The 25,856-nt window shown below is 45.9% G+C and overlaps 7 protein-coding genes across 7 annotated transcripts; 4 read left to right on the plus strand and 3 right to left on the minus strand.

Annotated features, from left to right (window-relative positions):
* Window positions 1-309: 309 nt before the first annotated feature.
* PCOAH_00020190 (Splicing factor) lies at window positions 310-4,305 on the minus strand (the record flags this gene model as incomplete). The annotated part of the gene is made up of 1 exon (XM_020058828.1): window positions 310-4,305. The coding sequence occupies one exon, from the start codon at window positions 4,303-4,305 to the stop codon at window positions 310-312; it is 3,996 nt and encodes a 1,331-aa protein (XP_019914442.1).
* An 867-nt stretch (window positions 4,306-5,172) lies between these two features.
* On the plus strand, window positions 5,173-7,748 carry PCOAH_00020200 (Dual-specificity protein phosphatase; the record flags this gene model as incomplete). The annotated part of the gene is made up of 6 exons (XM_020058829.1): window positions 5,173-6,321; window positions 6,733-6,851; window positions 6,996-7,071; window positions 7,284-7,379; window positions 7,507-7,584; window positions 7,704-7,748. The coding sequence occupies 6 exons, from the start codon at window positions 5,173-5,175 to the stop codon at window positions 7,746-7,748; spliced, it is 1,563 nt and encodes a 520-aa protein (XP_019914632.1).
* A 360-nt stretch (window positions 7,749-8,108) lies between these two features.
* Window positions 8,109-9,171, minus strand: PCOAH_00020210 (Uncharacterized protein; the record flags this gene model as incomplete). The annotated part of the gene is made up of 5 exons (XM_020058830.1): window positions 8,109-8,182; window positions 8,287-8,370; window positions 8,498-8,630; window positions 8,745-8,824; window positions 8,997-9,171. 5 exons carry the CDS (start codon window positions 9,169-9,171, stop codon window positions 8,109-8,111), a joined length of 546 nt encoding a protein of 181 aa, XP_019914333.1.
* A 642-nt stretch (window positions 9,172-9,813) lies between these two features.
* On the minus strand, window positions 9,814-14,536 carry PCOAH_00020220 (Serine/threonine protein kinase; the record flags this gene model as incomplete). The annotated part of the gene is made up of 3 exons (XM_020058831.1): window positions 9,814-9,891; window positions 10,083-10,166; window positions 10,292-14,536. 3 exons carry the CDS (start codon window positions 14,534-14,536, stop codon window positions 9,814-9,816), a joined length of 4,407 nt encoding a protein of 1,468 aa, XP_019914480.1.
* A 2,531-nt stretch (window positions 14,537-17,067) lies between these two features.
* Window positions 17,068-19,368, plus strand: PCOAH_00020230 (Uncharacterized protein; the record flags this gene model as incomplete). The annotated part of the gene is made up of 1 exon (XM_020058832.1): window positions 17,068-19,368. One exon carries the CDS (start codon window positions 17,068-17,070, stop codon window positions 19,366-19,368), a length of 2,301 nt encoding a protein of 766 aa, XP_019914591.1.
* Window positions 19,369-20,640: 1,272 nt separating this feature from the next.
* On the plus strand, window positions 20,641-23,134 carry PCOAH_00020240 (Asparagine synthase; the record flags this gene model as incomplete). Its single annotated transcript, XM_020058833.1, has 2 exons — window positions 20,641-20,815; window positions 21,418-23,134. The coding sequence occupies 2 exons, from the start codon at window positions 20,736-20,738 to the stop codon at window positions 23,132-23,134; spliced, it is 1,797 nt and encodes a 598-aa protein (XP_019914586.1).
* Window positions 23,135-25,138: 2,004 nt separating this feature from the next.
* On the plus strand, window positions 25,139-25,474 carry PCOAH_00020250 (50S ribosomal protein LP2; the record flags this gene model as incomplete). Its single annotated transcript, XM_020058834.1, has 1 exon — window positions 25,139-25,474. One exon carries the CDS (start codon window positions 25,139-25,141, stop codon window positions 25,472-25,474), a length of 336 nt encoding a protein of 111 aa, XP_019914696.1.
* Window positions 25,475-25,856: the final 382 nt, after the last annotated feature.

Below are 25,856 nucleotides of genomic sequence, written 5' to 3' on the forward strand. Positions count from 1 at the left end.
TCGGAGTATGCTCCACACAGAACTGCAAAAACAATCTCACCTAAAAGTGGCAAAAAGGAATTCACCTCAACAGATATACCTCCACTTTGACGAAGCGACGAATCGGATTGGGGTGCGCCGCTGGCACCTGAACAGGTTTGTAGTCCGATGGGACTGTTAAAAAAAGAAAAAAAAAATTCGCCGTGACGACTGTGCACCACCTTTTCAGCCCTCCGAACGAACCACTTGGGGAAACACAAAAACAAAAAAAGGTGAACGTAGTGCAGGTGCAGCTGGTGGTAATGTGGCAGTGCACCCCCTAATCAGTCATTACAACGTGTAGCGCAGCTCGTCACGCGCGAAGTTGCTGTCGTCGAGACGCTCAAACGGGGGGTAGATGGGGACGAGACTATCCTGGTGACCGATGTAAACGTTGTTGTAGATTTTCCAATAAATTTCGCGCACCTTTCTGGAGGGGTGAAAAATGCCCTGCACTAGATACTGGAAGATGATGGCAGGTCCGAGGGCCACCCTGAACCCGTCAATAGAATCAATGACTGCCTGGATCAGATGTGGAGACGTCTCAAAAATGTTTGGCCACACGTAGTTTAGCAGGTGGATTAATGCGTCTTCTCTGTTTAGTCCAAAGCAACCAAGTGCCAAGTGCTTGCAAGCCCACGTGGCAATTTGTCTATGCACTAAATCTCGATCCATGAGAGCATGCTCAAGCAAAGGCACCACTGCGTAGACGTAATCTTTTGCAATTTCCCCAATGTATTCGAACATGAAGGATAAAGCCTTTAGCACTCCATTCTGCACGTTCAGATCCTGGGTTCTGTATTCATTCATTAGTGCAGCCAGGACGGAATAGGGAAGACATGTATCTGCTACGATCGCAATGGCAACGGTGGTGCACACTCTTAGTTGTCTCTCCTGAACCCGTAAGTTATTTAGTAGAACTGTTAAAACTTCAAAGGGTCCAATCGTTCTGGCTATATAGCCAAACGTCTGGATAGTTGCTCTTCTAATTAATTTTTTGTTTGATTTTAACAATTCAATTAGGTCGAAACAGATGCGATCCCACTCCTTTGGAGAAACCAAGTCTCCTCCCTTGTCTGCAATGATCCCAATCAGGTCGATCACATTTTCTTGTACCTTCTCATGTCTGTTCTTTAGAATTGGGGTTATTCTCGGTAGGAGGTCCTTTATCGGTGGAGTCATATTTTGCACGCCCAAAACGACTACAATGGATTTTAACGCACCGATGATGTTTCCAAGCACTTCGGGGTATTCCTCCCCAAGGTACTCATACAGGTACAGTGCTAAATGGCCCAACATTTGGTGCTCCTCACAGAGGTGCATTAGGTTAGCAATTCGGGCAATCAGTTCTGCACTCTGTTGTCTAATTTTTGGCAACGGGGTGTTCAGTCTCCATCGGATGATTCCTGCTATTTGGGGTAGGTAGGGCTTCATCCTCACTTGCAGCTTATTTACTATCGCATCGAAGGAGTTCAACAGAACGTAATAGTCCTCTGAGGCTTGCTCCTGGAAGGCGTATAAAATCCCATCGATGAGCTGCTCCTCTAACGTCTGGTCTATGTCGTCTACCCCCTGATTATTTACAATGCTTTGTATAGTCTGCATGACCATTTTTCTGAACTGCTCAGAGGGATCCTTCAGGTCATCCACTATCCTGGCAATAACAACTGCTCCTCCTATTTTGTTTGAAATTTCAACCGTCGTTTCGACTATTAGATGTAGATTCCTCTTATCGTGGCTACTTCTTAGAACCCAAAATTTTTCAAAAAATGGGTTCACCACTTCTTGGTTAATGTAATCCTTTTCAATACCCTCCGTTTGTATGCACTGCTTCACACACTTTAGGACAACCTTTTTCATTTCTTCATCGGGGGAGTTAAATTCATTTATGAGGATGACCATAACTTCCCTCGTGTAGTAACTTGCATGGTATGGGTCCATAAGCGGGATGATCAATCCGATGGCTTTCAAAAAAGCAGCCAATACTTTACCTCTATGTTCTGCGATACCCTTCCAGAGAGGTCTCAAAACAGAATCAAACGCTTCGATCCCATACGGTGCTGCTGCTTCTGCTAAGGCCGCTATGGCCAACGCAGTGATGGTCTTTACCTTCTGTTGTTCATCGTGCAACCCATGAGCCACTATAGAAACCAACTGTCTCAGATGCGGCAAAACGGCACAACCCATTAGAATAGCAATCTGCTGAACGATCTTTATTCCTGTGTGTCTGGCTTCCCAATTTTTCTTCGATTGGCAGACAGCCTTCAAAAACAGAATCAAGGATGGAATACCAAGTGCAGATGCAACAACAGCAAATGCCCTAGCGGTGGTATTCCTCACATACTCATCTGGGTGGTCTATGTCTGGTCTCATAATACCAATCATCGTTGCCAATCCTGCCGCTTTGGCTAGATTGCTTATTATCTCTCTTCCTTCCACTCTGGCGTAATAATCCTCGTCAATCAGCAACGGCTCAATGACAACTAAAATTTTATGCACATATGGTCTAACTAAATCGTCCAGTTTGAAAAGAATTCGATCAATGACTTTTACGAGAAGATGTCTCTCCTGGTCCTCTAACGTGTTGTGCATCATTAGGGGGAGAATTAAGTTGAACAAGGTTTCTGGACCCAGTTCCTTCACCTTATCTGTGATGGCTCTTAGAGCTGCCCGTCTAACAGAAGGGGTTCCATTCTTTACCTTAAGAAGAAGAATCATAAGTTTCCTCTCCTTCAGCTCATCCTGTGATAAGTCGCTCTCATCTACCGTTTGAAACAACTTGCTAAAATAGATGAAGTCCTCATTTTTTAGCTGCACATACTTTAACTCACTTAACAATTGGGGGTTGTTTATTTGGAATTGGCTACTTTGCAAAACTGACTGTGCATCTGCCCCCTCTGCGTCCTTCATTTGGCTGGTCGTAGCGGTTGGAATTTCGTAAAAAGGGGTGCCGCTGGGAAGAGTCCCACTAATTAGGGTACTATTCATCCTGTTATTATTTGTGTAAGGGGTTTGCATCACACCTGTGGTATGCTCACCCGTTTTATCATCCGGTAGGGAGGTGGTGCCTCCTCCGACCGTTCCACTACCCATCAGGAAGGGCGTCCCCGCAGTGCTAGCCATGGTCTTAAAAAACACCTTTAATTTGTTCCTCCTTATTGCCTCATATTCCTCCGGGGGCTGCACTATTTCATACCCTTCAGAGGGAAGCAACTCATCCAAATCTTCATCCGTTAGTGGTCTGTTTCGCATCTCCATTTCGTTTTTTATTTTCATTTTTATTATCGAGTCGACGGAGACGGAAGCCATCCCCGGTGTCATGGGTGTGAGCATCGTTGGGGCGGTACCCAATTGGTTCATCACATATGGCGTATTTACAAAGTTCCCACTTCCAGGCATGAGATACGGCGTTTTCATCATACCACCAGGGGTAGCCCCACCAAGTCCAACAACTTTTGGCGTTTTCATCATATCACTTTGGGAGAGACTATCGGCCGCTGGTGCAGCAGTCCCTTCCCCGACTTTATCCCACCTGGAAATTTTCTTCTTCTTCACTCCACCCCCGTCGTTCAGTACGAATGGCGTATCAACCCACTTGGACGGTGCGGGCGTAGGCATATTACCAAAACTGGTGGCTTTTCTCTCCTCTTCGGATAAGGAATCCCACTTACTTTTTCCTTGTTCCTTCTTCATCACTTCATTTGCTTTACTTAACGTGGTGGACTCCCCCGGTTCTGTCCCAACGGCGTCACTTTCTGTGACCCCCCACCGCATCTTTCTACTCCCCCCCGCTGCAACATCTTTTGCAGAACCCTTGGAAAGCTTCATTTTGTTACTCTCCTTTTTTATATCCATCATTACATCTGCGTAGGTTCTTTCCCCGGGGGATGGACTCTTCTCCCCAAACGGGTCCGCCCTCCCAGGAGACATAATATAGTCATACTTTCTCCTCTGGAATTCATTTTCTCTTCTTCTAATAGATTTGTCTTTTACCAACCCGAGGGTCTTGTCATCGAGGTCATCGTTATTGAAGTCGTTTTGGACTACCTCCTCTTTTAGGTTACCTATGTTTATGTGGTTGTTGTTGTGATTGCGTGCGATTGTGCCGGTGGGGCCACTTCCGATGTGGTTCTCCGATTCTTCATCCTCCAGGCGGGTCTCTATCTCCAGGTCGTATTCGACCTCCCCCGATAGATGCCCCCCTCCGTTCATTTCCTCCTTGCCATACTTGTGCTTCTTCCCTCCCTCCCGTTTTTCCGCATCGTACTCACCGCGCTTCGCCCCCATTGGGTAGATCCCTTTCGGTGAAGCAGGCAGTAACTACTACAACGGTTGAAACGGGGAGTAGAAATTATCACTAAGCCGTGATGCTACACGACGTTGCTAACTCGCAACACAATCGGGGAGGAAATAACATATACGTTGCTTCCATGCGCCAATCGGCCTGTTGGAAGATGATCACACAAATGGGCCTTTAAAGAATGCAGCCCATATGCAAAGGGGCTCGTTAGGGATACCTCCTTTTAAGCAACTATCATATCATCATGGAGAGCCTCACAAAAGAAATGATCGTGTCAAGCTAATTCGCGCTTGTGCTTGCTGCTCATCTGAGAGGGAAACACAAAATGGATGGAGGCGCCAAGAGAAGTTGCAAGAACGTTCACGTGGCGTGATAATATGTATTCCTCCAATTTGTGGAAGCTAACACAAAAAAAAAAAAAAAAAATAAATAAATAATAATTGACTCCAAATTGGCGTTAAAATGTTCCCACGTGGAAAAAAAAAAAAAAAAAAATAACAAATAAGGCACTAAAAATGTATGAACAAGTCAGGTAAAAAAGAGAAAAAAAAAAAAAAAAATAGCTGCATAAAAGCCATTCATCAGAAATTGAAACACACGACGTATGATGAATGCTGCGTGATGGTATCCGCCACGGACGGGAAATGTACCTTCTGTAGGGATGTAGGAAGATTGCGCAAAAAATAATTTTGCAAAGGTTAGCTAAGCCGATACACTTCACATAATTCTGCCCTGAAGAGAAGCTTTCCCGTTAGCGCGTCACGCCACAAATTGGGGTGAAGCATGTGCGAGTGACACTTGCTGACTCCCCCCCTTGTTTACCACCACGTGCACACAGAGACCTACCCACCAAAATGATCGTCAAAGTGTTCGACCACATATACATTAGCAACGTGTACAATGCGAACGATATTTACCACCTGATAAATTTAAACATAGGGGGGGTGCTGACGTGCTTCCGTTGCATGAGCATCGAGTGGTGTCACCACGACCCCAAGGAGAACAGGAAGATTTTCTACAAAGACAAGTTTTTAAACTGCAAGGGGGAATTCTTGAGGGACCCCGGAGGATGGGACCACTCCCCCTTGCCACTATGTCAGAGCGTCTCACCAGTGAAAAATGACCCTAATTCGGCCGCAAAAATTACCCCCTGTAGCAACAATGCGGTCGACGAACCAACCGACGGGGGGGACCTTTTTGCAAAACCGTATGCACACTACGATTATATTATTTACCCACATGAAATTCTTAAGAAGAAAATTACCAAGGAGACCATCGATGATTATGTTAAAGCGATGGAAAACTTGAAGGACGACGTAGAGGTGGATTGCATCTCCGTCGAGGAGGATGAAGTGCCAGCATCAGCATCGGTAAACGAGGAGACAAAGGATTGCATCGGTGGAATGGTAGACGAAGTCGACGCACCGCAGAGCAACGAAGGGGGGGAGAACCGAACCAGACAGAGAAGCAGCAGTTTGGCGGATCAGAAAACTTTATCTCACAGGAAGGGTACCAGTTCTAGTCCAAAGGAGGGGAACCACCCCGAGGGTATGTCGAGAAGTGCCGAAAATTTAAACGTGCCTAGCGAACAGGATGGGAAGACCCCCCCGAATGGGCAACAAAGAAGCACGCAAACGGTATGCCAGCTGAATAGAACCCTGAGGGATGAAAAAAATAAAACCATCCCTTCCAGCAATGTATACAAAATGAAGCATATGTATTTGGATATCCTAGACACCTTCGACGAGAACATCCTTAACCACGTGGACAGGGCCCATGCCTTCATCGATGACGTGATTAGGAATGAGAAAAATGTGTTGGTCCATTGCATGGCTGGTATTTCTCGTTGCTCGTCTATCATTTTGTCTTACATTTCGAAGAAAAATGGGAAGAGCATTGCCGAGAATTTCGCCACTCTAAAAGATCGCTACCCCTTCGCCCACCCGAATGAAAACTTCTACAGGCAGCTGCTTCTCTACGAGAGGATGAACTACACCTTAGATGTAACTTCAAAAAGAAACTGAATAAAAGGGAGGGAGACTCCCCCCGCATATACTCATCCGATGCGTTGCGACAGCGGCGCGAGTTTTAGTGGACAGAAGTGCACCTTCACCTGTATATATATGCGTGTGTTCATGCGTATTTGCACGTGTAGTGTCAGGGGGGAGGGATAGATGCCCATGTTTGTACCATAGTTTAGCTTCCCCATGTTTTTTTTTTTTTTTTTTTTTTTTTTTTTTCCCACCCATGTTACTTTGCAACAAACCGTTCCGCAATAGTGATGAGGGTGCCACTGCTCCTACCATATAAAGAGCAGTAGTCGATTGGCTCGTCCTAACTTACCTGACGCAGCCTGCACGTTACCACCAACACATTATTGGTCTCCCCACATGTTCACCTTTTCCCCCCCAAAGGGACGAAGCGAATACCACCGTGTCTATGAAGAGATAAAGCGCGACCGGGGTGCGCTGGAGCAGCTAAAATGCTTGAACCTCAAAAATGAGCCAGAACCCACGTACAAATTTAGGTGCAAGTAAGGCTCTATAAGCGGCTGCCACGTTTAGCACGTTTGTCACGTTTACCACGTTTCTGCGTAGCGAATCGGCTGGCCATTTGTGCGACCCCCCACCGATACGTCCCCACTGCATCACCTCTAAATGATCACTTCCCTTTGCAGACTTTGCAGGTTTACCCTCTTCAACGACAATGACATCATTCAGCACGAGTTGGACAAGTACAAGATTAAGAAAAAGGTAACCAACCACTTGGCAGAGCAGCAGCAGAGGTGAAGTGGTCTCCCCGGAATTCCCTCCCCAGATGCTCGCCTGGATTTATCACTATGTTATGCGGCGTTGCGCCATTTAAGGGGACACCACCCATGCTGGTCGCGTTGTTCACATGTTTGACCTTTTCCCCACTTCTACATTTTCCACCACCACCACTACCCTTTTTTCCCCTTCCACAGTACGGTCATTCCTGCACGAGCATCTTCATCGAGAAGAAGGAGTGGCTCCTCACCGAGAACAAAATGAAGGGCGTATTAATTTGTCCAAACAAAAATGTAATGCATGCGTGGGCCACTTCTACGCGTTCTGGTCGCCCTACTCAGATAGCTGTCTGGCTTAGTTAATATGTCCAACGGCAGTCACGGCGTGTGTTCATTCCGTATGTGGTCTCCCCCTCCCCAGTGCAGCGCGAAGCTAGGAAAGTGGTCTTGGACCGGAATCTGTTGCTCGTGCGGCTATTTACAAACCCCTGCCTTCATGGTTCGTGTGCAGAGTGAGAGCGGCACTGTGCTCACCTATCCCCACCCCGGTGTAGAAGAAAAAAGGGAATTACATTCCCTCTTCGTAAATATACTGCATGTGCTCCTCCTCCTACTTAGATAAACACGTCCAACGTCGACCGCATGAGGATTAATCCAAACTGACACCAACAGATTTGCCGACTTGAAGAAGCATAACCCCATGGACAACCGAAGGAGAGAGGGATCCTCACCTGTTTGTTTAATAACATGTACTATAATTTTTTTTTTTTTTTTTTTTTTTGAAAAACTCACTTGGGAAGGGTTCTCTCCTTAAAAGAACACACATTAGCATTAGGAAAAAAAAAAAAAAAAATGAAAGGGGAATACCCCATTGGTGCCAATTCGGTTTAACGTCCTTATAAGCCATGTTCAGGCATGCTGATTTTTCTTCCCAAATGATTCCCCTGACTGTTCATAACGGGAGAACACTTCATCCTCACCGCCGGTTCGTTACCACGGATTCTTTACTTCTTCTTTAGTACCCTATAACTCCTCGTCTGATTGCCCCTGTGGCTCGATCCTCTCGTCAACATCGACAATGGGTTCAGATCTTCCCTCTTCGGAGCGCAAAGGAAGGGGTGAAAAGTGAGTAGTGGTTACACCGGCAGGCGCATATACACGTGAATTCCCATTTGCGAAGGGAGGGTGAACGAATTCCCACCTGGGAAGCGCCTGTCGAAACCGACTTCCAAGAAGTCCACCTCCTTCTGCATTAGGAAGTACGTAACTAGGTTTTCCGTCATGGCTGCGGAGGGGGAGGAGGAAGGAAACATTTCCCGAAGGTGTGTATGGACCATCCACATGTGTCTACGCATGTGCATGCCTGACTACACCAACGTGTGCACATTGTGTGTGTCGTCCGATGAAGCCACCTTTGTCCTGGTAAAAACACGTGAAGATCCCAACTCCAGTTTTCTTCATTTGGACGTTAATCATTGCGTTTTGCAACAGAGTCATGTACTTCTCCCCGAGGCGGATCAGCTGCAGGTGGTTCCGGAACGTCCTCTGGGGGGAAGCGGCATAAAGTGGTGTAAAGCGGTGAGGATAGCAGTAGTGATTGGTGTGGCAATAGCTACAGACGTGCCCCCCTCTGCCCAACTCCTCACTACTGTTGCTTACATATTTTTTGTCTATGCGAACGTAGACGTACAACTGCGTCACGTACTGGTAGTAATCCTTGTGTTCTACTTCATCGATGCCTGCGTGGGAACCACGTGGTGGAAAGGTGCATGCATAGGGATTGCTTTGTTCGGGGGGTTTCTCAGGTATGCCTTTTTTCTCCCCATTCGTATGACATCCCTCAGAAGGAACAATTCTCCTGATAGGGCCGTTCATGAAAAATTCTTTTTTATGCAAGGGGCTCCCCCCAACCTTCGATGTCTTCCTCGAGGCCGCTTAAGTCAAGTTCGTTCATGTCTTTCTCGAAGTCGCGGGGGAACACTACCCCCCCACTGCTTCCATCGCCGCTACCACCACTTGGGTTTTCCCCCCTTGTGAACCGAGCGAGGGGTAAAATGAGCAACACCAAGGCGTGAAACAGCTTCATTGGCAAGACACAAAAAAGGGGGCGCAGTGGGGATGAGTAGGCACCTGCATAGACCACACAGGCTACTTCCCCGAGAGGAGCAAAAAGAAAAGACAACCTTCTGCCGCTACTATCAAACGCGTCACAAAAAAATTTATAAATTAACGAAGTCGCAAAGAAAGCCTAATCATGTTGTGGTTAGTTCGAACGAGAAATAGCTAGCTAGCTAGCCAATGCACAGAAAAAAAAAAAAAAAAAAAAAAAAAAAAAAGCAAAATCCTTTTTAATCTTCAAAAATGTAAAAACCCTTGTGTAAGGCAAATTTCGTGTACATACAAAAAAAAAAAAAAAAATAAAATAAAATATGCGCTAAGTGGCGAGGATGAAACAAAACTGGGAACTCATTCAACAGTACCACTGGGGAGTAGCGAATTGTCCTTTTGGGAACTTATCAGGATAGGTACCCGTGGCAATCTACAACTGTGTGTGTGTTGCTCAAATGTGCCGCACACCCGCACGTAGGTGTTTTTTTTTGTTTCCTCTTCTTTGCGTGGTCATTACGGCTGGATAAACTTCTCCCCGCGGGGCGCTCCAGACAACAACAACAACGATAACGATAACGATAATGATAATGATAATGATAACGATAATGATAATTATCCCCTAAAGGAACTGCTTGACCCACGGGTGGGTCTTAACCTCTTCGGCTGAAATACGCTCGTCCGCCGTTCTACTGCATAGCTGCGCCGGGAAAGGGAAAGCATATAAAAAGATGAAACGAAAAGGGACATGCATGGGTCGATGCTCGGGGGTCGACTGCTATTCGCCCGTATGGGCAGACACCGCTGAGATGAGACCACATAAGATAAGATGAGATAAGATAAGATAAGATAAGTAATAGAATAGAGGAGGAAACACACTAATGCGCGCACCTTCAGTATGAGGTCCCGTGCCTGCAAGGAAATTGCCTTGGGGAAGTGGAAGTTCAGTTCCTTGATTTGGCTGAATATGCGCTCCTGCGGTTGAACGGGGGTGGGGATTTTATAAGGATTGCACACGGCGGCATGGGAAACACCTCCCTTACGCAACAACAACGCAACGACGAAACGACGAAACGATGTCACTACACTGCTAGACCCACCTGCGTGTCGTCTGTAAATGGGGGAAAGCCGACAAGCAGCTCAAAGATCACAATGCCCAAGCACCACAAGTCGACGTTACAGTCGTAGGGAATCTGGTTTATTATTTCGGGAGGCATATAATCGACGGTCCCACAGAAGGTGCTTCTCTTTTGTCTTTTATTTTTCAGCTGGCAAGAGAATCCAAAGTCAGCAATTTTAACCACCCCGTATTTATAAATGTGGTCTCCTTTATATTCATCCGAGTGGTGCAACAGAATGTTGTCTGGTTTTAGGTCCCTGTGGATTATATTAAATTTATGCAGGTAGGCCAATGCATCTGCAATTTGGTAGACGTACAATGCTACTTGTTCTTCCACCAACGGTTGTGCATCTGACTTCATTTTGTTTCTTATGGATCCCCCATTGGCTAGCTCCAGAATCAAAAATAAACGGGTTCTATCTTCAAAATACGCTATTAACTGCAAAATATTTTTATGACTTAAGCTTGCCTGGATTATTATTTCCTTCAGCACTTGTCTCTCGATATTCAACGAAGCGATGGTATCCTTTGCCATAACTTTTAATGCTACATATTCGTTTTCCTTTTTTATAATCGCTTTAAAAACTAGTCCTGTCCTTCCATTCCCTATGGGGTTTTTATCTACTATAAAATCTTCCTGCTCGAAATGCCTTTCGTTTTGCTTCAGGTTGAAGGCGCTCAGTGGTTGTAGCATCAAGTGGTAGTGCTCCTCCTGCAGTGCGTCGCTCAGTGGATTCTTCTCACCGACCTCGCAGGGAATGGCCTCTCCTTCTGCTGATCGTCTTTGTGTAGATGCACCATCGCATGCAGCTGTTCCTTCGCCTGTGTTCATACCTTCCTCCTTCTTTCTCTTCTCCCTAGCTAGCCACTCAAAGTAGGATATTTCCTTCCTTTCCCGTTGGCTAGCTGAACTGCTCGAATCCTGCCTGCGTGAGTTATCACTCAGCGTCTCCTTTGCGAAGGATCTTCCTCCCCCGTTGTTACTACGCCCACCTGTACCAGAAGTACTTTCTCCCCCCTTTGGGTGTTTTCCCCTCTCGTCGTAGCTATCGCTGCGTTTTCTAAATGTGGAGGACCTACTCCCCCCCTGGTTCTTCGCCTCTCCGTCTTCTCCCTCCCCACTGCAGTCATGCTGTCCAGCCAAAAAAATATTCTTTGAATTGTTGCTCCTCCCGCCTTTGTTCATATTCCCCGGAGGAATGGAATTGCTTTTTACATTTTTTTTTTTTTTCTGATCCATTCGGTGTCTTTCCATTTCTTCACTTATGGGATCCTTATAATTGAGGTGGCTCTTCTTACTTCCCTTTTTTGAGTTGCTAAAATGGGTGAGGTTGCATCTGGGGGATTCATCTTTACTAGGTTTCTCCTCTGTGTTTGTCCTGGATTCTATGATATAACTAGAACCCATGTTTGCTGCATCTGCGTTGCCTCTACATTTGGACATGTGCACCAGTGGTCTCCTCCTGCTCAGTTCGCTCTTACTACCGATGGCATTTTCCGACCGCTTGCTCATCGAAGACGAGCTATTGTTGTAATTATCTTTGTTCCGTTTGGTGGTTCCCGTTATGTTTTCGTCCTCCCCCCGACGGTTCCTACTACCTTGTTTGTACAACTGCGTCGTTATTTTATTCCCCCTTTCGCTTGGCAACCCTTTGGCACCCCTGAATGAACTGCTGCTGGCGCTGCTTAGCAACGTCCTGGACGTTTTCACTGAGCTGTTACTATTACTACTGCTGTTGTCTTTCCCGTGCGGGTTTCTCTTCACTACAACGTTGGTGGTTTTTGCTTGGAGTCCCCGGGACGGCAATTCGTTGCGGCTATGCCCATAGTTATGACTTTGGATACCCTTATTGCCTCCGAATCCGTTGTGTCTTTTGATCCTCTCCCCATCGCCCACGACCAGATTTGTTCGAGGCAGAAGCGTAGACGGCCCCTCCATTGGGTTAGTTGCCTCCTCGTTGGGGTTTCCCCTTCCCACGTCTTTACCCTTCGACCCCCTTTGGACTCCCCCCGGGTGACCGTTCATCCTTCTCATTATAGATGATCCCACCCCTGGAGGATTCCTACCATGCGTTGCCATCCCTCTACTTGACCCGAACTGTCCATAAAATTTTCTCATTTGAGTTGTCTTATCTGATTTGTCTTTTTCTCCTTTTGGTAGAGCTGATCGGGCAGAGAGGTGACAATACGGAATTACCAACCCGTCGGGTGCATCCGTTCCGTCTGCCTTTCTGCTGACGCCCCGCGTGAAGGTCACCCCTGAGCTGTCTTTATCCCTCTTACTAGATGGAAAAATTGTATTTTTTCTTTCCCCCTCATTTTGTATAATCCCTTTGTTGTTCGTTTTTATCAATTGTGTAGCCGCTCCTTTGGGAATTGCGTTTCCCTTTTGGCTAGCTGGGGTTCCTTTCTTCTGTCCCTGTTTGAAGTTCCCCTTTATCGTTTTTATGTTTTTACTGTTCGAGGAGAGCGTGTGAGCGGCGAAGCGTCTGTTGGGCGGGGGTGCCTCCTCCCTCTGCGCTTTAGAGGGAGGTTCCCCTACTGCCGCACCAGTGGCAGGTGCATTGCCTTCATGGAGAGCAACGCTTTGTTGAACCATGTCTGTATCCTCGTTGGCGTGGGGAATACGCTCTGCGTCTAAAAGTGTGTCCCTAACCGATTCACCACTTTTGTATGTCCCCCTTAGCCCCTTCTCTACCTCACCGTCATCTGAATAATTATGGGTAGACAGTTCCCCCCTCCGTTGCAACACATGTGATGATTCATCCTCTGGTGGTTTTTTCATTGGACGACTTATCTGTAGATCACTGGACATCCTCTCTTTATACGCGTTTCTAATTTCGCTAAAAAGGTGGGTGCCAGTAGGACCTTTTTTGTTTCCTCCTTCGGTGTGTCCACCTGGAGGTAATGCTCTGTCCGTGTGGTCGCGACTTGCGGATTGGGAATTCCATCTGCTAACCATGTAAACAGCTATCTCATCTGTCCTCTCCTCACCCATGCTTCTCTTCCGAAAAGAAAAAGAATCCTCCCTGGAGTGTATACATTTTTCCTTCCCTTCACCCTTTTCTATAGCACTGATGGATGTGTCCCTATTTAGGGGAGCCTCCCTTTGATCTGCCTGACCTGTGTTTATTCTTTTCTCCTCTCTTCCCTTCTGTTCTTTGCACTCTATAGGTTCATCCACCTCTTCACTGATTGGTGGACCACCCTTTGGGATTGCCCCAACGGTGCTGTTCCCATCATCCTTCACCACGTCGACGTATGAACCATGTGAGAGGTCTTCCTTAGGTTTAATGTGCACCCCCCAAGGGTGCTCTCTCCTGCTTCCTCCTTTTAGAGACACATCTTCTAGCTTATCATTCGGAGTTAAAGCAAAAGCAGACGATTCGCCTCGCCTCTCTTCTATTGCAAGGCTTGTCCCTTCGGATGTTCTGCCGCTTACACATGGCCTCATTCTGGGGTCTCCTCCACTAAGTTCGTCTCTTCTCCTCTGTTCTCCTACTGGCAACATCCTACCAATAGAGCCAATATGGGAATTTTCACCAGTGACGCTTCTACGTGGATGCTCCGCTTCCTCACCTCTTTTCTGTTCTTTTCCTTCCACCACGCTGGCACAAGAAATGGCGCTCCCACTATTGTGACCACCCTTATCGTGCGAATGGGATGGTTTGCGTTTTTTATTTTCTAATGCGTCATCCCAATTGATTTTCCTCTTGCAGGCCGAGTCCCAACTGTTGTTATTCTTCTTCGGCCTGATCAGGATAATATCCTTCTTCTGTGTTAACTGTGTACGAATGGTTGAGGATGGGTCCGTTTTTCTACCTGAACAGTGCAGGCGATTTTCCGCCTTTAATTTTTCATCACAAAGGTCTGGCCCATCTACGTGTGTGTAATAATCTCCCCTCCGAAGGAAGTCACGCTTGAGGTCTCGTTTCTCCTTTTCCGTTTTGGAAAGGGTACTGTGTAGTTGCCTCTGGACAGTAATAAGGTTTGCTCTCTTCGTTGATGCATCTGCTTTTTCACTCTGAGGGTTGCTCCCACGAATGGCTTTCGAAGCATACATAACAGCTTGTGCAGAATTTACTCTCCTCTCATTGTGGGATTTGTCTACTTGACGTGGCTGCTCATTGTTGGTGTTTCTATTCCTTCTGTTAGTTGCTTCATCATCGGGGCAGCTCTTGTTGTTTACGCTCACATGGTCGTTCTTTTCTCTATGTCTATTCATGGTTTGGTACGGTTGTGGTGAGGGTGCCTTGGTTGTCTAGCTGGCTGGGGGGGAGGGAGATGCATGAACATAGGCGTGGACACAGGCACGGGGTGTATGTGCGTGCAGGTTGTAAATGCTCACTGTGCGTCCACTTCCTATCGCATTGATTACGTCTGGCTATGTGGGAATGGATTCACCAGGGTAAGGATGCTAACGGAGGGAAGTAAAAAAAAAAAGAAAAAAAATCCCCCTCGAAGTGCCTTCCCAGCTGCTAGCCCTTCACAATAGGGTAAATTTCTTGTTCCATTTTACCCTGCTATGCATCATACATGGACGTGGAGCGTATGAAGGTGCCTTCGACCTAGCATGGACTGCCTCACGTTGGACGCGTTTCTGCGTTCGCGAATTGCGCCCCTCGCTTTGTATTGTCTTCCCCTCGTGCCCACAGTGTGCAATTCGTCCTGTGTGATGGCCCTCTGCATATGGCCCTTCACAAATTTCCGCTTCCAAATTGCTCCTTCCAAATCGCAGCTGCCCGTTCGGAGGTCACACTTGCTTACTGGCCATTTTTCAGGGATGCCCCTATTCGCTCATTTTTCTTAAGTGGATTTTTTTTTTTTTTTTTTTTTTTTTCCATCTCCGTGCCTTGCACATACAGCATTGCTTATGCTCAGCAGTGACATGCCTTCTCCCCCCCTTCTTTACTGGTTTTTTTTTTTTTTTTTTTTTTTTTTTTTTTTTTCACTTTTCATATTTTCCGCGAACGCTGCAAAGTGAACATCGCTAACTCCACGTGCGTCACACTGCCCCCCTGCGTGGTCCTTTTTTGTGTATATGTCTAAAGGGGGGAGAAGCTTAACCTCAGGCGCAAAAAAAAAAAAGTGAATCCCTAGGGATACTTACCCGAACGCATTGTCTGCAGTATATCTACCCCACTCGGCATCGTATTCTTCCACCTACCCATGGACTGACGACGGGGTGAAGCTGAGCGAAGCGGGCATACATGGGAAGAACATCTTAGAAAGGGTCTCACCCCTTTTGATATTACATATGTACGGGGGTGTAAGTGGATGGACTGCCCTGAAGGCATCACATTTTTCGAAGGGATCGTCTTAGAGTGTGTTCCCTTTTTTCCAACATGGAGTGGGGAAGGTGGGAATAAGTTCCGAATGGGAAGCAGATATACGTTCACGTCGAACTGGAGAGGTGACAGAGTGGGGTATCATCCAAACATGGGTCCATTCTCCTGAATTTTTTTATTTTTCCTCCTTTGACAGTTCCACTTAAATACACAAATGGTTTTATCCAAATGGACAGCAGTGCATACCACTTTGTTGGTACGTGCCTTTAGCATCCCATGTTCTGCCTTACCAATGGCAACCACAACTGAGTGCAGTTAAAAGGGGGAAGCGTCTTGTCCAGGGAGGACCACACATACACGTTTTTCCTTTATTAGCTATTTAAGGCTTATACATTTGCACACATGGGGAAGGGAAAAGAGCAAACTACCCCCCCACCGATGAATGCTTCTCGAGATAATTCTGTTAAAGGTACATTGCCGTTTGGTCTACATAACATATCGGTCCTTTTTTTTTTTTTTTTTAAATCCTAATTAGTGTTAGTACAAAACGCCGTTGTGCATGTAGATCCAAGGGGGTGCGCACCTTTGGATGTCTGCTTCGTTCGCAACATGGCTTGCTCAGCTTTTCTTTTTTTCTTCCCAATTGACACACGCCGTCCATCCAAATGACGAAGGGGGATAGAAGACCACCACCACCACTACCTCACCTGCTCCTGCGGTATATTCACTGGGGACCTTCCCCTGGAAAAATTCACACTAACATGGAAAGCACTTCCACCTCAAAGTTCTAATTTGTAGTAGTTCACTACGTCCCTCTGGTGATCCTTTCTATTACTACCGCGTGGGAACCTTCCTGTATAGGTGCCTGCACAGGCATTTCCTCTTTTGTGCACTGACGCTGGTTCTCATCTACGTGCAGTTACATGCCGCTGTGTTAGGACTCAACACAATAGGCGCCCCTCCCTCTGACAGGGACCGCAGGAACGAATACATAGCCAAGGTCAGTTCTTCCCCCGCTGACGTGCATGCGGCATGGGGGGTACTCGCCACATGCATGAGTAGCTATGCGCACATGGGTACATACTAAATCCAAATATATAGGTAAAGATTTTTTTTTTTTTTTTTTTTTTCAATCGACTAACTTCTCCCTTCTCTGACCACCCTATATTTCATTTCTTCCATTTTGCAGACTAATAATTTTTTTTTTTTTTTTTTCCTCATGTTTTCTGCATTTCTGTGACGTTTTGTTAGCTACCAAACCCCCGTTGTGTGGTGTCCCTTTCAATTTGCCTTTTTTTTTCACTCGTTCGCCCTTCGTTTCGCTTCCCACCTGCGGGAGTGACGCAGGTGGGGGGGAATATTTTTCTGTGGGGCCAGTGGTCAAGACGCTCCACTGGATATGCTAGGTAGAAACGCTTCACAGACATATCCCACCCCCCGTTGTCGTCTCATCGTGTAGCATGCTAGAATGGCTAGTGGTTCAAATGAGGAAAATGAAGCGAACCTCCCAGGAGGGCATTGGGGACAACTGGGGGGATCCGAAGTGGGTGATAAATCCAAGTTGGGTTTTGCAGTAGCAGGATGTAACCCGAGTGAGCAGGGTCACCCAGAGGAGGGTCATCCAGGCAGGGAGGAATCACACCACGGGTGCAGTTGTGCTGGTTATCCTGGGAGGGGAACCCCCGGAATAAGCGACTACCACAGAGAGGACTGTACCAAGGATGATGTAGACACCCTGGGCGACGAAGAGGAAAGGCACTTTTGCAACGTCTGTTTTTCCTTCTTGTATTACAAAAAATACTGCTTCTACGAGTTGCTAAGGATTTATAGGAACGTCTCTTCCCTGACGGACGAGCAGAAGGCTCTCCTCACTGAATCCATTTACAGCAAACTCTACAAGATGTATCTAGCCGTCCTGAACAATTATTTTTTTTTTTTTAATATTTTGCTTCCTCAGATTTCTACGCATATTATTTTGCACCTGCTGGCACATACTGTTCACCGGGGGGACGTGGTCATCGTGGAGGACTCTTCCATGGATGAGGAGAGTAATAGTGGGGAAAGCAGTGGAAGCGTTGAAAGCGGCACGGAGGATGCCAGCTTCAGTAGTGACGAAGAGGGAGACCTGTCCAACCGAAGAAGCAGCTCCGATGGGGAGGAGAAAAGCGGTCAAAAAAAGCAGCGAAAAAAGAGGAGGAGGAAAATAATCCCCAGGGAGGAATACACCATTAACGAAATATTAAACCATTTAACGGAGGAGGAAAAGGAAAAGATCGACAAAGAGTATAACTACTACAACTTGGACGCAAGGCTGCTCTGCAAAGACAACCCCATTGTTATTCTAAAAGAAATAAGGTCCAAGTTAATAAGTGCCAAAGAGGACGAAGGGATGTCTAAGGAACTTGAGCTGAACCTAGAGAGGTCGACTTCGGCAGATTATCTGGACGTTGGATACTCCAGCGGGGGAAAAACCCATGCAGGAGGAGAACAACAAGGGGGACACTCCCCAGGGGAGTCACACGGACTAAACATTGAGGGAGAACTCCAGTTGGAAGGGAGAAAGAACCTGCCCTTCCCGGAACACTACAACAAGCATGATCATACGAAGCAGGAGAAGGAACCAGCGGATACCCCCAACGGGAAGGGCAAATCGGAAGACATCCGGTGTGGGGGTGACGCCAAGCAGAAGTATGATCCGCACGACGAAAGGTACATTGCAGACCACCGCAAGCAGAACAGCGAATATGCGTTCCCCCTTTTAGACGGCCCACCAGGGGAGGTACGACTTGGTGAATGGTGCCCAAGTGACGAACCAGGGGGGGAAACCGCTCAGGCAGATACGGACACCCCTGCTGAGGTCGTTCCAAGTGGGACCCCCCTCCAAGGAGAGCACATCCCCCCCGGGCGTAGAATCACAAGTGCATATACCCCAACTATGGACGAATACAACCTTCTGCAAAATATGAGCAAAGTTAGAAGTACATTAAGACAGTTCGTACGAGACTGGTCTATTGAGGGAAAACACGAAAGAGACAGTGCATACGAACCTATGTTGAAAAGTTTAGATAAATACCTACCCATAACGGATGACTATGTACCGAAGATTCTCTGCCCAGGGTCCGGTTTGGGAAGACTTCCCTACGAAGTGGCGAAAAAAGGCTACAGAAGTCAAGGGAATGAGTTCTCCTACTTCATGCTCCTTGCATCGAACTTCATCCTAAACTACTACAATGAGAAGGAATCCCTAAAGATACAACCCTACTGCTTAAATACACTAAACAGAAGAAGAAGGGATGACCACCTGAAAGTAGTAACCCTGCCAGATATAAACACCTACAATAAGGCTATCCTAAGTACCGACTTTTCCATGTGTGCAGGTGAACTGATCGAAGTGTACGACAAGGAGAAGGGATCCTTCGACGGAGTTCTCACTTGCTTCTTCCTGGACACAGCGAAAAATATTTTCCTATACATTCGAACCTTTGCAAATATTTTAAAGCCAAACTGCTTGTGGTGTAATGTAGGTCCTCTCCTCTACCATTATTCCGAAATGACAAACGAACTTTCCATCGAACTGTCATGGGAAGAAATTGAAGTTATTATTTCCAAGTGGTTCACCCTTGTGGAGATTGAATGGATAGACAATTATTATACCACCAATGTGGACTCCATGATGCAGGTGCAGTACCACTGTATCTTTTTTTGCGCCATCCGGAATGACGTACCGGTGGAGGAGCCGCCCATGGGGGGGCCTCTTCAGGACAGCTAACAAAAAAGGAATGGTAAAAAGAAAAAAAAACCCACGAATTAGCAGCCTGTTTTGTAAATGCCATGCCCCTCCAGTGTGCATGTTTCTTTTTTTTTTTCTAAAAAACTTTTCCTCCACAGTTCCGCGAATGCTCAATGCACGCACTTGCGTGTTAAGATCATTTGCGATTTTTTTGTGAACCGATATTCATCCCTTCTGTTTAGTAACACAGCAACGATTTTGCTCCCCCGGACGGTCAACCCGGTAGGAAGTGAAGCACTCCCCTACCTAATTGCATATGTTCATTCCGCTTGGGAACCATTTCAATCAGATTGTGATGCATGAAAAAGTATCCACACGTTTGATCTCTCTCGGATGAGCTGGGTTATGTTATCATCATATTGAAATGGTTCACTCGGGATGGGGGGACCATTCATTCCTGACCATGTGCCGGTGAAGGGGAGTTCGTTTGGGGAAAAATGTACACAGGTTGGGCAACATATGCCCGTGTCAACGCGGATCACGATCACAGTTGTGCAGAACTTGCGCTCTCTTAACTGATACAAGGGGAATAAAGAACGATTTCATTTTGCAACATTAGTGATAAGCGGTTCACCCTTATGCGTGCCATGCGGAGGCAAAAAAGGGGAAAATTCGACGTGGCCCATTTTTGTACGAAAGTTTATTGAAACGTGGGACCTTTTTTCATTTGGTAAGAGGAAGCACGGCGAAGTGCGACGAGTACAAAAAAAAAAAAAAAAAAAATTAAAATTAAAATTAAAATTAAAATTAAAATTAAAATATAAATAAAAATAAAAATATATATTAAAAATAAATTAAAAAGTAAAAATAAATTTAAAAAAAAAAAAAAGGTGAACCCAGGTTTGCAGCGATGCGGAGGAACCCTGCCGAGTACGTTTGGCTACCTGGAAGAGCATACAAAAGGTGCACAACTAATAAAAGCTACTGGTATGCTAGTCAAAGCAATACGCGCTAGAGGTACATGCCCGGGCATACGTCGCTTTAACGGTCCCGCTTCTCTCACGTTCTCATTTGTTCATTTACGCACCACTTGGAGGGGCATACCCGGATTGAACTGCTGACAAGCCAAAATGGAAAAAAAAAAAAAAAAAAAAAAAAAGAACAATAAATAAATCGAAAAAGGCTACCCACTTTGAAAAAAAAAGAAAAAATCGAAAAAAAGTCTGCCCTCCTTGGGGAAAAAAACAAGCTCATTTTAACCCCTTCAAAAAAAAAAAACTCCCTTTTAAACAAGGACAACCGACCTAACAAGAACCAGAAACAACCACAGTTTTAAAAACAGACTTATTCGTGAAAGAAGGATCACTCTCCTCAGACGTTGTCAATAGAACGGATTTATTCCAACCATGTGCGGCATCCTAGCCATTTTCCACTCTTCCATTGAAAGGCACCGGCTGCGTAGGAAGGCCCTGGAGTTATCAAAAAAGTACTAACCGAGCGACGAGTGCTGGTCATTCCACGGTTGTGGGAGTGAACTTTTTCATTGCGTGTTTGTTCACTTGTAAATGGGCATGCAACGATTGTGGCGCATTCGCGGTGGGGGGGAGTTAGTCCATTTTCTCCTTTTCCTGAACCCGTTCTTCGTGCGTGGGTTCTGAATCGAACAGGGTGGGCATTCTAAAAAGGGAAAGAGGGAACACTGGATTACATTTGTATATGCACAAATGAATTTGTGCATCCTTTGGAAAGTATAGTAGGCTCCTCTTTTTCTAGACCCCCCCACTCGTCAGCTGCTTGTGTCGTTAGTTAGACAGTCCCACCAGTGGACACGACACTTCTTCCGTTGTTTCTCTAAACGAGTGCATATATTTTTGCATCTACCAACCGTTTGTGATTTCGTGCGAATAATTTGATAAAGGCCTATAGGATGTGCTGCCCTGGCGAAGCATTACTTTTTATACTTTTTTTTTGATGCCCCCTTTCGCGGGGGTAGCCTTCCGTTGTGCCATTGAGTGGACACCATCCCTCGCCCCGTCCATTTTCTAACACACTGCTAATGCACCGCTAATGCACCACTTCTACCCGCAGGCTGAGGCACCGGGGCCCCGACTGGAACGGAATCGTGGTCGAAGAAAATGAGGACGGAACGACCAACGTGCTGGCACACGAACGCCTGGCTATTGTGGACGTCCTCTCTGGTCACCAGCCCCTTTACGACGACGCCAAGGAAGTATGTCTCACGGTAAATGGAGAGATCTACAACCACATGGAGCTACGAAAGCTCCTTCCTGAAGATGTAGTGAAAAGTTTAACTAGCCAATCTGACTGTGCAGTCATTCCGAATATGTACAAAAAGTATGGTCATAAAATGCCTTCCATGTTGAATGGAATTTTTTCTGGCGTTATAAGTGACCAAAAGAATGACACTTTTTTTGCGTTTAGAGATCCTATAGGCGTTTGTCCTCTCTATATAGGATACGCATCAGATGGGTCTATTTGGTTCGCGTCTGAGTTTAAGGCATTGAAGGATAGTTGCGTTAGATACGTGAACTTCCCACCTGGGCATTACTACGTTAATTGCAAAAATAAAGGAGAGTTCGTTCGCTACTTTAATCCCAACTGGTGGGATTTAAGTGCCCCCATTCCAAATAATAAGGCCGACTTGGAACAGATTCGAGTGCACCTGGAGAAGGCCGTGGTGAAGAGGCTCATGGGGGACGTGCCCTTCGGAGTGTTGCTCTCCGGGGGGTTGGACTCCTCCATCGTGGCTGCGATAATTTCAAGGCATCTGAAGAAAATCCACGGGGTAGGCGCATCTGACCTTAGCAATAATGACAACCATGAGAAGGACTCCACCGCCGATTCCTGCCGATTGAAAAGCTTTTCCATCGGGCTGCGTAACTCACCCGACCTGAAGGCCGCAAGAGAGGTGGCCAATTTTCTGGGGAGTCACCACACGGAGTTCCACTTCACCGTGGAGGAGGGAGTGGACTCTCTGCACGACGTGATCTACCACATAGAGACGTATGACATTACGACGATCCGTGCATCTACCCCGATGTATATTCTTTCAAGATTGATTAAAAGCAGTTGCGTGAAAATGGTTCTAAGTGGAGAAGGAGCAGACGAAATATTTGGAGGGTACCTCTATTTCCACAAGGCTCCGAACAGAGAGGAGTTCCACCGAGAGTTACAAAGGAAGGTGCATGACTTGCACATGTACGACTGTTTGAGGGCAAACAAGTCTACCATGGCATTCGGAATTGAAGCACGTGTTCCCTTCCTCGATCTCAATCTCTTAGATCTAGTGATGAATATTGATCCCAAAGAAAAAATGTGTTCAGAGGGACATATAGAGAAGGACATATTAAGACGCGCTTTCGCCGGTTATCTACCTGACCATATTTTGTACAGACAAAAGGAACAGTTTTCCGATGGGGTTGGTTACAACTGGATAGATGGTTTGAAGGAATACGCAGAGAGTAAAATTTCAGACATACAGTTTTCACGTGCACCCTTTTTATTTCCATATAACACACCGAAGACGAAGGAAGCATACCTGTACAGGTGCATTTTCTCTGAGTGCTTTCCCGAACAGTGTGCTCAGGAGTCCGTCCCGGAAGGATCCTCCATAGCCTGCTCGTCAAGCAAGGCGGTCGAATGGGATGCGTCGTTTAAGCAGAACTCAGATCAGTCCGGCAGGTCCGTGCTGGGCGTACACCACAGCGCGAAGCAATTCTCCGACGTGAAGCCTGTTCAGCTACCCGACGATGAGAGCAGGGCGCTTCTTACAAACGCAAGCTAATTGGTGGAAAGTGGCCAACTTGTTATGACTGCGTGGTGGCTACATATGCATGCGTCTACTTCTTTGCAGGGTATCCCCTTTTTCCAGTCACCGCTACGTTACATTATATATTATATTCTCCGAACGGTGCAACATAGGACGCACACACGCAAAATGTATGCCCTGCGAAAAAAACGTGGATCGATCAACCACCACACCCCTTTCTCTTTCCTAACATTGTGGCGTACTTTAATTTTTACCTGATTGGTAATAAGCATGTTTTGTACAAACCCAACCGGGTGGACTTTTTTTCCTTTTTTAACCGTTTTATATGCCTGAACTTTTTTCACCTACTCACTGTGGGAACAATTCAATTTGGGTAACTTTGCCGTTTGTCGTTTGAGGGAGCAAAATTATGTGTGCACTTTTTTCGTGGCATACTTATGCAATAAAGGTAGGGAAAGCCTTTTCTGCAAAAAAATGCGCGGGGTGTTGTTCCTCCCAGCGATGCGCTTTCCCCTAATAAAGTAGCCAAATTTTTTTTTTTTTTTTTTTTTTTTTAACCTGACTTGTTCAGGCGATTTAATCATATTTTGCGTAACCCGTGGGGATAAACACAAAAAGATACATAGAGAGGTACATATCATGCTGCTTCCTCTTTGCAGCGACGGTATGCTCCTTTTTCCTTCACGTTCGAAAGTTCCAAAGTGAGTTGATGCATTAATATACCCCCGAATGTTCATTTTTGCATACCCGTCGGTAGAGTATAGAAAAAAAAAAAAAAAAGCGCTTTACAATTTTTGCGCACCTCGTTTTATTGCTACAATTTTTGGAGGCATCCCCCTCACTGCACTTTGAACACTGCGATTGGTAGCGATTAGGAAAAAAAAGAAAAAAAAAATTGTATACCCATCTCTTTTTCTTCTTAATTTGTTTAAGCTCCCCTTTTTCTTGTTCACGGGTACGCAGGGGTGGAACTGAAGTGGGATCCGTTTTTTTTTTTTTTTATTTTGCCATTTTACGGGAACATGATGCATGCATAACTATACGTATGTACGTTGTGAATATGGCGGGCTGAGGTGCTTTTTACGCTTTCTGTGCTTCTTGTGTATGCCGTAGGTTCATACCGTGGAAAGGGGACCTTACTTCGCCGTTCATCCGAAGGGGCAAAAGTAAAGGGTACCCGAAGAGCTGTCAATTGGGGTGCGTACCAGTTACGGGCAGCTACTGAGCAGATTTTCATATGCGCGCATCGATACGCTAAGGATGCGTTTCCCCCAGTTCAGGCAAATCCCCCTTACGCTTAGTACGCATTTCATATGGTGGCTTCTGCTCTGTTAACTTTTTTTTTTTTCTTTTTTATACCACGTGCAGCAAACGTTGAACGCTTCTTTCCCAACTTTTCAAAAAAAAAAAAAAAAAAAACTGTGCAATTTTTACCTAACAAAATTATTAAAGTAACCTTTTTCTGCTCATCGGAAGGTTTCCCCATTACAAGCATTTTTTTTTTTTTTTTCTTCATTTTCCACCACTTCATCCAACAGCAATAGCTGCAGAGATAGAGAGGAAACCAATTTGTGTTTTCGCCTGTTGCTTTATTTTACGGCATTTTTCATCAAACTTTGTTGCGCCATTTTTTCCGCGCCCCCTTGGGAAAAAAAAACTTAACTGTAACTGCAAAAAGGTAAGCAGAGATAAAATGCGCCTAGCACGTGGCATACAAAAGCGTATGCCCGAATTCGTTTGTGAGTTCGTGAGAATGCGCGCAGATTGGCATCAAACGGATTAGCGTAAATGAACAATCTGTATGAGTGAAGTGGAGAGAAGTACGCCTGTTGCATTTGGAACCTTCCCCACGTGACTGTACTACTTACTGCGCCGAGGAATGGGCCCCTCCCCCCGCATAAAGGGGTGATCTTGGGGGCTCCCTATATCGTCTCCATATATGCGCGCCTCAGTGCGATCTATTAATGACCGGTTAGCACATTTAATCCCTCCCCCCCTGACGCAGCTTGTTTTATCAAAATGGCTATGAAATACGTAGCGGCATACCTTATGTGTGTTTTGGGAGGCAATGAAAACCCAACTGCAAAGGAAGTGAAGAAGGTCCTGGATGCAGTCAACGCAGGAGTAGAAGATGATGTACTAACAAATCTTATGGACTCACTAAATGGAAAATGTTACCATGAGTTAATTTCTGAGGGAATGAAAAAGTTACAAAATATTGGTGGTGGTGGAGGAGGAGCCGCCGCCGTGGCAGCAGCTGATACCGCAGATGTGAAGGCTGAGGAGAAGAAGGAAGAAAAGAAGGAAGAGGAAGAAGAAGAGGAAGATGACCTAGGATTTTCGCTCTTTGGTTAAACATTCAGCGCATTGTCGGTTGAGCGTGTTTTATGTGTGTATGTGTAAGGTAGGAGTAGAGAATGTAAGCGTCTCTCTCCTTCCAGATATCATACAACGTGAACTGGCAACCGGAGTAAACCCCCTCTTTAGCCGTTTCATGCGCGTGGATATATAACTTAGCCTTTCATTCTATTGCACAGCATTTTATGGTATTCCCCCATCGCGTTTTATTTTATCGTCTTTTGCTGTGGGCATTGTGCGTGTTCTTTCTGTTTTTCCTGCGTTGCTTCTTTATATCCTTTTTACCCCCTTTATATCTTTCCTTTCCTTTTTTTTTTTTTTTTTTTTCTCTACCATTCTCCTTCTGCCAATCCTGTGGCTAGACAACCCTTCCATGCCT

This window comes from Plasmodium coatneyi, chromosome 8 (genome assembly GCF_001680005.1).
Source record: "Plasmodium coatneyi strain Hackeri chromosome 8, complete sequence".
Lineage (NCBI taxonomy): Eukaryota > Apicomplexa > Aconoidasida > Haemosporida > Plasmodiidae > Plasmodium > Plasmodium coatneyi.